The sequence below is a fragment of the Mytilus trossulus genome, chromosome 12, assembly GCF_036588685.1.
Source record: "Mytilus trossulus isolate FHL-02 chromosome 12, PNRI_Mtr1.1.1.hap1, whole genome shotgun sequence".
Lineage (NCBI taxonomy): Eukaryota > Metazoa > Mollusca > Bivalvia > Mytilida > Mytilidae > Mytilus > Mytilus trossulus.
Genome location: NC_086384.1, coordinates 9,882,332 through 9,895,376, shown reverse-complemented (window position 1 = coordinate 9,895,376; position 13,045 = coordinate 9,882,332). Strand labels below are relative to the sequence as shown.

The window sequence follows — 13,045 nt, the reverse complement described above, 5'->3', positions numbered from 1 at the left end:
GCAATTTTTGCCATACCTTTTTATGGGACTTCATACAGATTCAGTTGCCAGTTGGATGTATTTAGCAACATATTACTATTGTTTTGGCCAGTACAGAACGTCTCTTAAACTTATATTCCATGCTTTGAAGGAATGCACCAATGGTAAACTATTCAACGAAATATGTACGTTAAATTCCACTAATATTTCTACGATCGAGAAAGAAGGAATACGACAGAAGATATGGAAAAGGAGACATGTTAACAAGCACCATGTCGTAAATGAGATAACTTTTTATTATAATTCTTGAGTTATTTCTACAGAACTAGTTGTGCAGGCTACCACACGAGCTTACATACCTTCGAGAGTATACATTCATTTTCTAAGGTTTCTCTGTTTATATCGATTACAGGAAGATTTTCAGTGTATGCAAGCAATTGATGACCTTCGGTTATCCGTATCTAGAACACATCTTGAAGAACAGTGATGTGCTCTCGGAGAAGCCTACCATTGTTTAGCAATAGCTTTGTTGATCTTTGGACAACTGAAAGAGGCTCGATTTTATTTTGCTAATTCAAACACATATAAAGAAAAATATAAGGGTTTTATTTCTAATTATCATTCTCATGTCATTTTATTTATTTCCTTTTGTTACATCTTTTGACATCGGACTCGGACTTCTATTGAACTGAGTTTTGATGTGCGTATTGTTATGCGTTAATTTGGGGGAGGTTTGCGATCTCATAAACAAGTTTAACCCCGCCGCAATTTTGCCCCTATCCCAAGTCAGCAGCCTCTGGCCTTTGTTAGTCTTGTATGATTTTTAAGTTTAGTTTCTTGTGTATAATTCAGAGATTAGTATGACGTCCATTATGACTATACTTGTATACATATTTTTTAAAGGGCTAACTGAAGGACGCCTCCGATTGCGTGAGTTTCTCACTACATTGAAGACCCATTGGTGGCCTTTGGCTGTTGTCTGCTCTATGGTCGGTTTGTTGTCGCTTTGACACAATCCTCATTTCCTGTGTAAATTTCCAAATATGTATGACTGCCATGAATTATTTCGAATCTAATAGGACAAAATACGGTATTTTAAAAACTGAAGCGAGGGTTGGTATGCCGTGTGTGTGGCTGTTTCTGTTTACTCCATTTGATAGATAAAGCTCAAATAATTTAATAAATCTGTAGCTTGCATGAATGATTTCGTGATTAACCGCTAGAAAAAAATCTGTTTAATTCGTTCAATTCTCAAACCCAACATTTTCCATTTTTGATTAGCATGTTGTTTCACGTAAGTTTCCGTCAAATTCAAATTCGACATTTTTTAATTAAGAAGCCGCCATGCATGTTGACTTTTTGAAATCAGGAAATTTGCGCATAATGCAATAGAATAGAAGTAAAACAAACACTACCTCAAAAATCAATTATAATACAATATTATACCAATTTCGAAGGATCACGCAGCAGAAAACTTTCAACTCTATCGTTTCTTTTTTATTTGTATGAAGGCATGTTTTGAAATGAGACAAAAACATTAATTGACTTTCGCGGATTTTTATTTTTTTTTTCATTTTGTTGATTTCTTCGAGCTCTTGTGCATCAAACAGGAACTAGATTCTTTCCAGTTACTTTGGAATTTTTGTGGAAAGACCTTCAAGTGTTCTCTGAACAATATCTTTTTTTGATTTTAACAATGAGTTTCTTAAAAGAGCATTTTTAGAATTCTAGTCAAAGCAAGTGATTAAGTGTTTGCCGTTTCTTGCTGTGTTACATATTTGGTTTTCGTTCATATTATGACACTAACTTTCTCGTTTGATGTTTAAACATTTGTAATTTCGGGGCCTTTTATATTTTACTATGCGGTTCGGGCTTTGCTCATTGTGTAAGGCCGTACGGTGACCCACAGCTGTTAATTTATGTGTTAATTTGTCTCTTGTGGCGAGTTGTCTCATTGACAATCATATTTCAATCATCGTCGTATATTTGAATGTGACGTTTGGTCCACCAATTTCCTCGGAAAATGCTTTTACCAAGTCAGAAAATTTATAATTAATTTCTATTCGTTCTGTTTGTCGATAACGATTGATTTATCACTATTTTAATTTACCTTAGAGTTTTTAAATCTATTAAAATCTTTTTTATTATATAGATTTATATTAGAAGTTACACTAACGCTGATCTTTTCTACACTTTATGTATTATAAGTCAGAGTATTGAAATGTATTTTAAGAATTCAAATTATGAAAGAGACTTAGAAAGTGTAAGTTTTAATAAATGTGAATAAATTAAACACCATTTGTGACATCATGACAAAAGCCTTTTGGTGAAGTATTTTGAGGGAGGTTTTTCCAAAAACATCCGCAAACGTGATTATTCTACAAGGGAAATATTTTTTGTCGTGAAATTAGAAATATGGTAAGGAGATCTTACGAAAGGAAACAACTTCTTGACAATAGTTAAATTAAACATTGAACCTGACAACCTTTTATGCATGAAAAGTGGATCTGAAATAAAGTTATTATTCTTAAAGGAAGACAACGCCCATGTGAACCTAAAGTTATTAAACTTGAACCGTACTAGTTTTCTTTTCCTCAATTGATATTACAAAACGAATTAAAGACGTACTTCATACCGATATTTTCTTTACAGTACTATTTGCATCCCATTTGTATCAATAGTTTTATGTAAAAAATATTATAAATTGAAAATTCGGCGAAAAGTTGATTTTAATTTTAGAAGAAAAATATCTATTGTAGATACCCTTCCAGTTTTTGAATTATGGCCTTATGTCTAATGAATTTATTTAATGTAAATTCATAATTTGTTTTGTGCAAACAAATGTTATGCAACTATTTACAGTTTAGTTTTGCATGTGTATCAGAACATTTACGGTATTTCCGTGCTTGCATTTCCTATCATGATTTTCTTGATAGAGGGTTGCTTCTCACAAGGAAGCTATTAAACCAAGAGTTCCAAATGGTGAAGTTGAAATCATTCCCTCGTAAATGTTACGGACGCCATCACAAGTTGGTTGACTGTTATGGAATAATCGTTTCACAAATGAAATCAGATATGTTCCCTACGTCGTAACTACAATCCCCTTCTCTTTCATGAATGTGGCCTACCGAGTTAGACTAAAAAGTCTAATTCGGTAGGTAAATACCGGATTTGTTATCACATAAGCAACACGACGGTGGCATATGTGGAGCAGGATCTTCTTACCATTCCGGAGCACCTGAGATCACGCCTATTTTTTGGTGGGATTCGTGTTGTTAATCTTTAGTTTTCTGTGTCGTGTCATGTACACTTTTGGTTGTCTGTTTGTCTTTTTCATTTTTAGCCATGGCGTTGTCAGTTTATTTTCGATATATAAGTTTGACTGTCTTTGGCATCTTTCGTCCCTCTTTTATTTAACATTTTGACTGAACATAAAAGTGAAAAGAAAAACATTCAGTATTCATAGGTTATGTAAAACGTCACCAGTGTCTGAACAGAAAGCTGATGAACCATGGGAATGTCAAAGAAGTCAAGTTTAAAAAAAAAAGTTAATCGGAAGATTCCAAGACCTTGTTGGTAAATTTTCCGTTTCTGTGCTTCTTTGTTTTATATGTGTTTGTTTTTATAGGGATTGAAACTTCAACACAATGTTGACTGCAATTTTTGACATTTTACTTTTTATGTCTATATATTTTGTTCACACATCATTGTGAATATCATTCTACATAAAAAATGCATGTACGAAGTCAGACATTTGTTATCCATTCGTATAATGTGTTTGAGCTTTTGATTTTGCCATTTGATAAAGGACTGTCAATTAAGACTTTTTTCAAATTTGTGTGATGTTACTTTTTGAAAACTTGTTGAATGTTTAATGTTGATGATGATGATGATGATGATGATGATTTTTATAAAAACATGAACTATCTTTTAATATCAAATTCCAAGATGCATAACTGGAAAACATTGGTTATTATTCCACCAATTAAGACGAATAACTATCATGATGATTTCCTTTACCCAATTATACGAACTAATATTCTTCAAGCCAGCTGGTATATAAGACAGATGTCAGGTCTCATCACTGTTCTTCTCAGGTTTTTCCCATGTTTAGAATTCACTCTCAATTGTCCTTCTCCATCTTCTTGTGGTCTAAAGACTTCCTCTGTTTCTTATACATTCCAATGGTGTCCATTTCAGAGCTCTTTTGGTGATGTTATCATGGTCTTTTCTAAAGGTGTTTCCGAGCCATATTATTATACGTCGTTTTCAGGTGGTCATCAGATCTTTGGTTCCTGTTATTTCGTACGCACACATATTCTCTCATCAAGTATGCATTATGATATATATATATTACACGTGAATGTTTTTAGAAAATATTTATTCCGTCTGATTTTAACTGCAAATACTGTTCCTATCTTTTATTGAGGATGGCTACAGAGTCCTATCTGTTGGTTTATTAACAAAACAAGATGAACAATTATCGGCTGTCAATATTTATTTTATTCACATTTTAAAAATTGAACTTTGTTTTAAGTCAAACTGCTTTTACAGATGGTTTTAGATATCTTAAGAAATTTAACATATCGTCATGCGTTGTTGGAAATATATTAAAATTGTTAGGTGCGAAACATATGTTATTCAAGAAATGAACACAAAATTTGAAACCCTAGTAATGCCAGCAAAATGAATAAGAAACAAAATATCAAATAAGAGATGAGGTACCGTTTGATAAAAACAAATGTTACATTAAATGGAATCCTGCATGTTTGTTTTGGGTTAAAGTAACTATTTTCTATGTGACCAGATATAAATACCACAAAAAACCTTTCAAGTTGTACAAATCAATGAGAAATATTATATGTTTTGGAAACTTTTAAATTAAACAATAACGATAACTCGTGGTACAAATTAAACAATAACGATAATTCATGCTACAAATTTAGCAATACCAATAATTCATGCTACAAATTAAACAATACCGATAATTCGTGCTACAAATTAAACAATAACGATAATTCGTGCTACAAATTAAACAATAACGATAATTCGTGCTACAAATTAAACAATAACGATAATTCGTGCTACAAATTAAACAATAACGATAATTCGTGCTACAAATTAAACAATAACGATAATTCGTGCTACAAATTAAACAATAACGATAATTCGTGCTACAAATTAAACAATAACAATAATTCGTGCTACAAATTAAACAATAACAATAATTCGTGCTACAAATTAAACAATAACAATAATTCGTGCTACAAATTAAACTATAACGATAATTCGTGCTACAAATTAAACAATAACAATAATTCGTGCTACAAATTAAACAATAACAATAATTCGTGCTACAAATTAAACAATAACAATAATTCGTGCTACAAATTAAACAATAACTATAATTCGTGCTACAAATTAAACAATAACAATAATTCGTGCTACAAATTAAACTATAACGATAATTCGTGCTACAAATTAAACAATAACAATAATTCGTGCTACAAATTAAACAATAACGATAATTCGTGCTACAAATTAAACAATAACAATAATTCGTGCTACAAATTAAACAATAACAATAATTCGTGCTACAAATTAAACTATAACGATAATTCGTGCTACAAATTAAACAATAACAATAATTCGTGCTACAAATTAAACAATAACAATAATTCGTGCTACAAATTAAACAATAACAATAATTCGTGCTACAAATTAAACAATAACGATAATTCGTGCTACAAATTAAACAATAACAATAATTCGTGCTACAAATTAAACAATAACGATAATTCGTGCTACAAATTAAACAATAACAATAATTCGTGCTACAAATTAAACAATAACAATAATTCGTGCTACAAATTAAACAATAACGATAATTCGTGCTACAAATTAAACAATAACAATAATTCGTGCTACAAATTAAACAATAACGATAATTCGTGCTACAAATTAAACAATAACAATAATTCGTGCTACAAATTAAACAATAACGATAATTCGTGCTACAAATTAAACAATAACGATAATTCGTGCTACAAATTAAACAATAACGATAATTCATGCTACAAATTAAACAATAACAATAATTCGTGCTACAAATTAAACAATAACAATAATTCGTGCTACAAATTAAACAATAACGATAATTCGTGCTACAAATTAAACAATAACAATAATTCGTGCTACAAATTAAACAATAACAATAATTCGTGCTACAAATTAAACAATAACAATAATTCGTGCTACAAATTAAACTATAACGATAATTCGTGCTACAAATTAAACAATAACGATAATTCGTGCTACAAATTAAACAATAACAATAATTCGTGCTACAAATTAAACAATAACGATAATTCGTGCTACAAATTAAACAATAACGATAATTCGTGCTACAAATTAAACAATAACGATAATTCATGCTACAAATTAAACAATAACAATAATTCGTGCTACAAATTAAACAATAACAATAATTCATGCTACAAATTAAACAATAACAATAATTCGTGCTACAAATTAAACTATAACGATAATTCGTTCTAATATTAAACAATAACGATAATTCGTGCTACAAATTAAACAATAACAATCATTCGTGCTACAAATTAAACAATAACAATCATTCGTGCTACAGGAGGAATGTATTTTCCTGAACATTTACACGAACACAATCCCTATTATTTTGTTTAATACATCATAATTTCACTCATATCACAATATAAAACATTTTCATCATCTTAAGGAAGATGGGGTGTCTAAATTGAAATCCATAGAATTTTTTAATAATTTGCAAAAATGAAAATTATATTATGCTTTTTTTTTATAAAAAGCAATAAAAAGAATGGGTCACCAGGCTTATTTTTATGCTACACAGTGTTCAAAATGGACAAATTTTGTATAGATTATGCATGGAAACTACATTTTTTTTGCAATAAAGCGTAAACTACACCATAGAATTTTAAGATAACATATGAGAAGATTAGATAGCTTTAATATTATGCTTTCAGTTAAGGAAAGGAAAAATGGGGTAACCGGACCCGGTTTTTTTGTTACATAATAAATTAGAGAAATTCTATTGTAAAAATACCTTAATCTGAATTATATGCCCTTGCATTTGAGTTGCCTCCCCTGATGTGGCAAAGTTGGGAAAAAATTGTTCAAACAAAGATTTTCTGTTTTTTGTAAAATACAATCATATATATGATAAAACATGTCATTTTCTATATATAAGTGGAAGTTCTTACACATGAATAACTTCTACTCTGAAAATTTTCACCTTCTATTAAAGATCTAGACCGTGTTTTCTGGTATTTCCAAATCCAAGATGGAGAAAGACACCCTGAAGTATTTTAAAGTGTAGATTAAAAAATCCCATTTCACAATACTTGTATTTCTATAAAGATTATTAAATTGTTGTTGAGTACCATCGAAAAGTAAAGAGAAAAAAGTCATGTTATAAAATACTTTTACTCGTATCCAAAAGATGTTTTCCTTTAATAAACGAATAGAAAGTGTCTGACTAATGGTGTGAAACACTTGGTTCACAATGCATACGACAGGAAATGAAAATAAACAAAAGGATTCGCCCATCAGCTAACTCTATTGTAAAGATATGATGAACTTCCTCTCTTTACGTATATGTATCAGACGTTTTATTCTTTTATGTCAATTAAATAACTGGACACAGAGTGATCAAAGTGAGTAGTGTTTTATTTTCTTAATAACAAACCTTTATTCATTGCAATGCATGTACACAGTTAGTGCACAATACAGTTATTTCTGTTTAAGTTTCGGGTAAGGAATGTGAAAAAATGATGAGACTACTAAAGAATTCCGGATAAGAGGATCAAAACTGTTTAATCCCATCTCATCCAATTCAATGTGTTGTTCCATAAATCCGACTCTTTATCCGATACAATTTGTTGTTCCATAGATCCGACTCTTCACCCGATACAATGGGTTGTTCCATAGATCCGACCCTCTATCCTCAAATACAATGTGTTGTTCCATAGATCCGACTCTTCATCGTCCAGTACAATGTGTTGTTCCATAGATCTGACTCTTCATCCAATACAATGTGTTGTTCAATAGTTCCGACTCTTCATCCAATACAATGTGTTGTTCCATAGTTCCGACTCTTCGTCTAATACAATGTGTTGTTCCATAGATCCGACTCTTCATCCAATACAATGTGTTGTTCCATAGATCCGACTCTTCATCCAATACAATTTGTTGTTCCATAGTTCCGACTCTTCGTCCAATACAATGTGTTGTTCCATAGATCCGACTCTTCATCCTCGAATACAATGTGCTGTTCGATAGCTCCATCTCTTCATCCAATACAATGTGTAGTTCCTAAGTTCCGACTCTTCATCTATAAAATGTGTTGTTTCATAGTTCCGACTCTTCGTCCAATACAATGTGTTGTTCCAAAGTTCCGACTCATCATCCGATACAATGTTTTGTTCCATAGTACCGACTCTTCATCCAATACATTGTGTTGTTCCATAGTTCCGACTCTTCTTCCAATACAATGTGTTGTTCCATAGTTCCGACTCTTCGTCTAATACAATGTGTTGTTCCATAGATCCGACTCTTCATCCAATACAATTTGTTGTTCCATAGTTCTGACTCTTCGTCCAATACAATGTGTTGTTCCATAGATCCGACTCTTCATCCTCGAATACAATGTGCTGTTCGATAGCTCTATCTCTTCATCCAATACAATGTGTTGTTCCATAGTTCCGACTCTTCGTCTAATACAATGTGTTGTTCCATAGATCCGACTCTTCATCCAATACAATTTGTTGTTCCATAGTTCTGACTCTTCGTCCAATACAATGTGTTGTTCCTAAGTTCTGACTCTTCATCTATAAAATGTGTTGTTTCATAGTTCCGACTCTTCGTCCAATACAATTTGTTGTTCCAAAGTTCCGACTCATCATCCGATACAATGTTTTGTTCCATAGTACCGACTCTTCATCCAATACATTGTGTTGTTCCATAGTTCCGACTCTTCGTTCAATACAATGTGTTGTGCTATAGATTCGACTCTTCATCCTCGAATACATTGTGTTGTTCCATAGATCCGACTTTTCATCTGATGCAAGGTGTTGTTCTATAGCTCCAACTCTTCATCCGATACAATTTGTTGTTCTATAGATCCGACTCATCATCATCCGATACAATGTATTGTTCCATAGGTCCGACTCTTCGGCCAATTCAATCTGTTGTTCCATAGGTCCGACTCTTCATCCAATGCAATGTGTTGTTCCATAGATCCGACTCTTCATCATATACAATGTGGTGTTCCATAGTTCCGACTCTTCATCATATACAATGTGTTGTTCCATAGTTCCGACTCTTCATCATATACAATGTGTTGTTCCATAGTTCATACTCTTCATCCAATACAGTGCGTTGTTCCATAGATCAGACTTTTCATCCTCCAATACAACGTGTTATTTCATAGATCCAACTCTTTATCCGATACAATGTGTTGTTCCATAAATCCGACCCTTTATCCAATACAATGCGTTGTTCGATAGATCCGTCTCACACCAAACACCCTGTATAAATCACTATATAAATTTCATTATCCTTTGATTCATATTGCAATGATAATTTGGCATTACGAACAATAATCAATGATTAAAATAATTTAATTGCAGTGGTTCCCATATTATTAGTAACTTTACTTACTTTAACAGATGGAAACTGACCAAAACATTTGCAGACGACTTTACCATTGTTTGTGTGAGACAATAGGATCAGCGGAAGTTGTAAAAGCAAGACGGCAATTCTATGCGACAGTAGATTATTTCACAGAAAAGAAACACTTTTTAATAGTAACTAGTGGAAGCAAGGCAGAAGGCTTACACATGAAGAGTGATATAGACGTAATGTGTCTATTAAGATCGGTGAATGTGAGTGAAGAAAGAACAGACAATTCGTTTCTTATTCCGAATAATTTTGTTATGGATACTGATGACTGTAAACCTTGCTTTACTCAATTAAAAGGTAACAGCTGTCATTATGATGCACTAGTAAATTGGCTTTCTACTCCATATGGACAGGAATTGCGGTTTGAAAGTGGACGTATACGACATTGGATTGTATCGATCGTCGACCTTTTTAGGTCTGTGACCTTACATGGCCCATGTGCATCAGATATGAATAACGATTTTGATATCACTGTTTGTCTGCGATGTCCAGTTTTTATTCAACAAGCACAACCATGGATTAAAAGAGACCGTATTTGGCCTTCTCCGAAATTGGTGTCAAATATATGCAGTTATGGTACTTTGTTAGTACCAATAGGTACTAAGGATTCGCCAAATGAACATTTAGAATGGAGAATGTCTTTTTCCGTCGCTGAAAAACATCTGATATTTTCGTTTACACATACTCAACTTTTATGTTATGCTCTTTTTAAACTTATGTTAAAGGAGGTCATTGACCAAAAAGAGAAATTTAATGGATTACTATGTTCGTATTTCTTGAAAACCGTACTATTTTGGGTTTCTGAGGAATCTGAGCCATCCATGTGGCGACCAGAAAATATATTGCCATGTTTTATGAAATGTTTTAAGCGACTCATATACTACGTTTACTACAAATATCTTCCTCATTATTTTATAATCGAGAACAATTTGTTTGATTGTAGATTTAACAGACAACAACATCGCGATTTTTTAATATTTCTGAATGAATTGTATTCGAACGGAATAATGTGCTTTAGAAATTGTAATTGTCTTTCAAACTTCTTCAGCAACACCCCTCTTGCACCAAAGATAATTGATACAGAAGTAGTTTGTTGTACATTAAATGCGATTATTCTTATGCATTCACGGCCATACCTCCGGTTAACAGGCATGTTGTGTATCTTAGGAACCCCGTCCGAACCAATAAAAATGGGAAAAGTATTTATCAAAAGAATTATGAATATCAGACCTAAAGGATTCTTGCCATTTATTGCCTTTTGTTGGTTTTGTCAGATGATAGGTAAAAGTATGGATAGTCACACAAAATGTCCAAACAGATATAGATATAAACTATCGAAGAAATTTTTGCCATATCTTTTCATGGGACTTCATACAGATTCAGTTGCCAGTTGGATGTATTTAGCAACATATTTCTATTGTTTTGGCCAGTACAGAACGTCTCTTAAACTTATATTCCATGCTTTGAAGGAATGCACCAATGGAAAACTATTCAACACAAAATGTACATTAACTTCCAGTAATATTTCTACGATTGAGAAAGAAGGAATACGACATAAGATATGGAAAAGGAGACATGTTAATAAGCATCATGTCGTAAATGAGATAACTTTTTATTATAATTCTCGAGTTATTCCCCCAGAATTAGATGTGCAGGCTACAACAATAGCTTACATACCTTCGAGAGTATACATTCATTTTCTAAGGTTTCTCTGTTTATATCGATTACAGGAAGATTTTCAGTGTACGCAAGCAATTGATGACCTTCGGTTATCCGTATCTAGAACACATCTTGAAGAACATGGATGTGCTCTCGGAGAAGCCTACCATTGTTTAGCAACAGCTTTGTTGATCTGTGGACAACTGAAAGAGGCTCGATCTTATTTTTCTAAATCGAACGCACATAAAGAAAAAAATAAGCGTTTTTATTTCTAATTATCATTATCATATATGCCATCGATAAGATATAAGGCTATATTGATGAAAAACATTCTCAAACATTGTAGACCATATTAAAAAATTCATGACAAAAATTCTCTGTTTTGTTAATCTTGTATTACTGATCATTTGGTCTGTTTAGTTTTGTCTATCTTCTTTTGATTTTGCTCAAAACAAAAAAGAAAGCAAAAAATCTTCAAAACAAAAAAGAAAGCAAAAAAAACTCAAAGCAAAATACATGAAATACAAAACAAATCAAAAAGATCTTGTCTTGCTGATTGTTTTGTCCATCTCAAAAGAGTATAAATGATAAATTATTTACTCCGTTCAAAATAATCTTTTCACACTGCTACACATGCGCAGATAAATCCAATTTGAAAAGGAGAACGGGTCAGATCCAACACCCAGGCCATGAGTAAATTTCAAACAATCCTTCATGGCTTCCATGAATTATTTCGAATCTAATAGGACAAATACAGTAATTTAAAAACTGAAGCGAGGGTTTGTATGCTGTGTGTGTGTATGACTGTACCTTTTTACTCAATGTTATAGATAATAATCTGTACCTTGCATGAATCATTTCGTGATTAACCGCTAGAAAAAAATCAGTTTAATTCGTTCAATTCTTAAACCCAACATTTGCCATTTTTGATTAGCAAAATTTTTCACGTAAGTTTCCGTCAAATTCAAAGTCGACGTTTTGTAATTAAGAATCCGCCTTGCATGTTGACTTTCTGAAATCAGTAAATATGCGAATAATGCAATAGAAAAGATAATTAAACAAAAACTACTTCAAAAATCAATTACAATACAATATCATACCACTCTCAATGGATCACGCAACAGAAAACTTTCAACTCTATTTTTTTTATTTGTAGTCATGTTTTTAAATGACTTTTAATGTCATTTAAAAATGAGCCAAAAACAGTAATAGACTTTCCCGGATTTTTATTTTATTTTCATTCTGTTGATTTCTTCGAGTTCTTGTGAATTACTTTTTTTATTTATTAGGCACAACTTTTTGGAACTTTTGGTCCTCAATGCTCGTCGACTTTGTACTTGTTTTGGCTTTCGAACTGTTTTCATCTGATCGTCACTGGCTAGTCTTGTGTGGACGAAACGCGCGTCTGGTGTATTAAATTTTAAACCTGGCACCTTTTGCTAGCTATTATTCGTGTGTTTCTCTGTCCTATATGTTATCCCATTTACTTGTACTGCAGTCCTGTAATGTTATGTTGTCATTTCAATGTTAATATATTTATCATTGCCATAAAAGCGGGAGGTTTGGCATGCCACAAAACCAGGATCAATTCACCATTGTTCTTTCTTAAAATGTCCTGTACCAAGTCAGGAAAATAGCCATTGTTATATTATACAAAAGTCATGTAGTT

General features: G+C 32.2%; 1 protein-coding gene across 1 annotated transcript; it reads left to right on the top strand.

Moving 5' to 3' along the window:
- Nucleotides 1-7,569: 7,569 nt before the first annotated feature.
- Nucleotides 7,570-11,795, top strand: LOC134693230 (uncharacterized). The gene is made up of 2 exons (XM_063553971.1): nucleotides 7,570-7,691; nucleotides 9,705-11,795. The coding sequence occupies exon 2, from the start codon at nucleotides 9,705-9,707 to the stop codon at nucleotides 11,649-11,651; it is 1,947 nt and encodes a 648-aa protein (XP_063410041.1). The 5' UTR covers nucleotides 7,570-7,691; the 3' UTR covers nucleotides 11,652-11,795.
- Nucleotides 11,796-13,045: the final 1,250 nt, after the last annotated feature.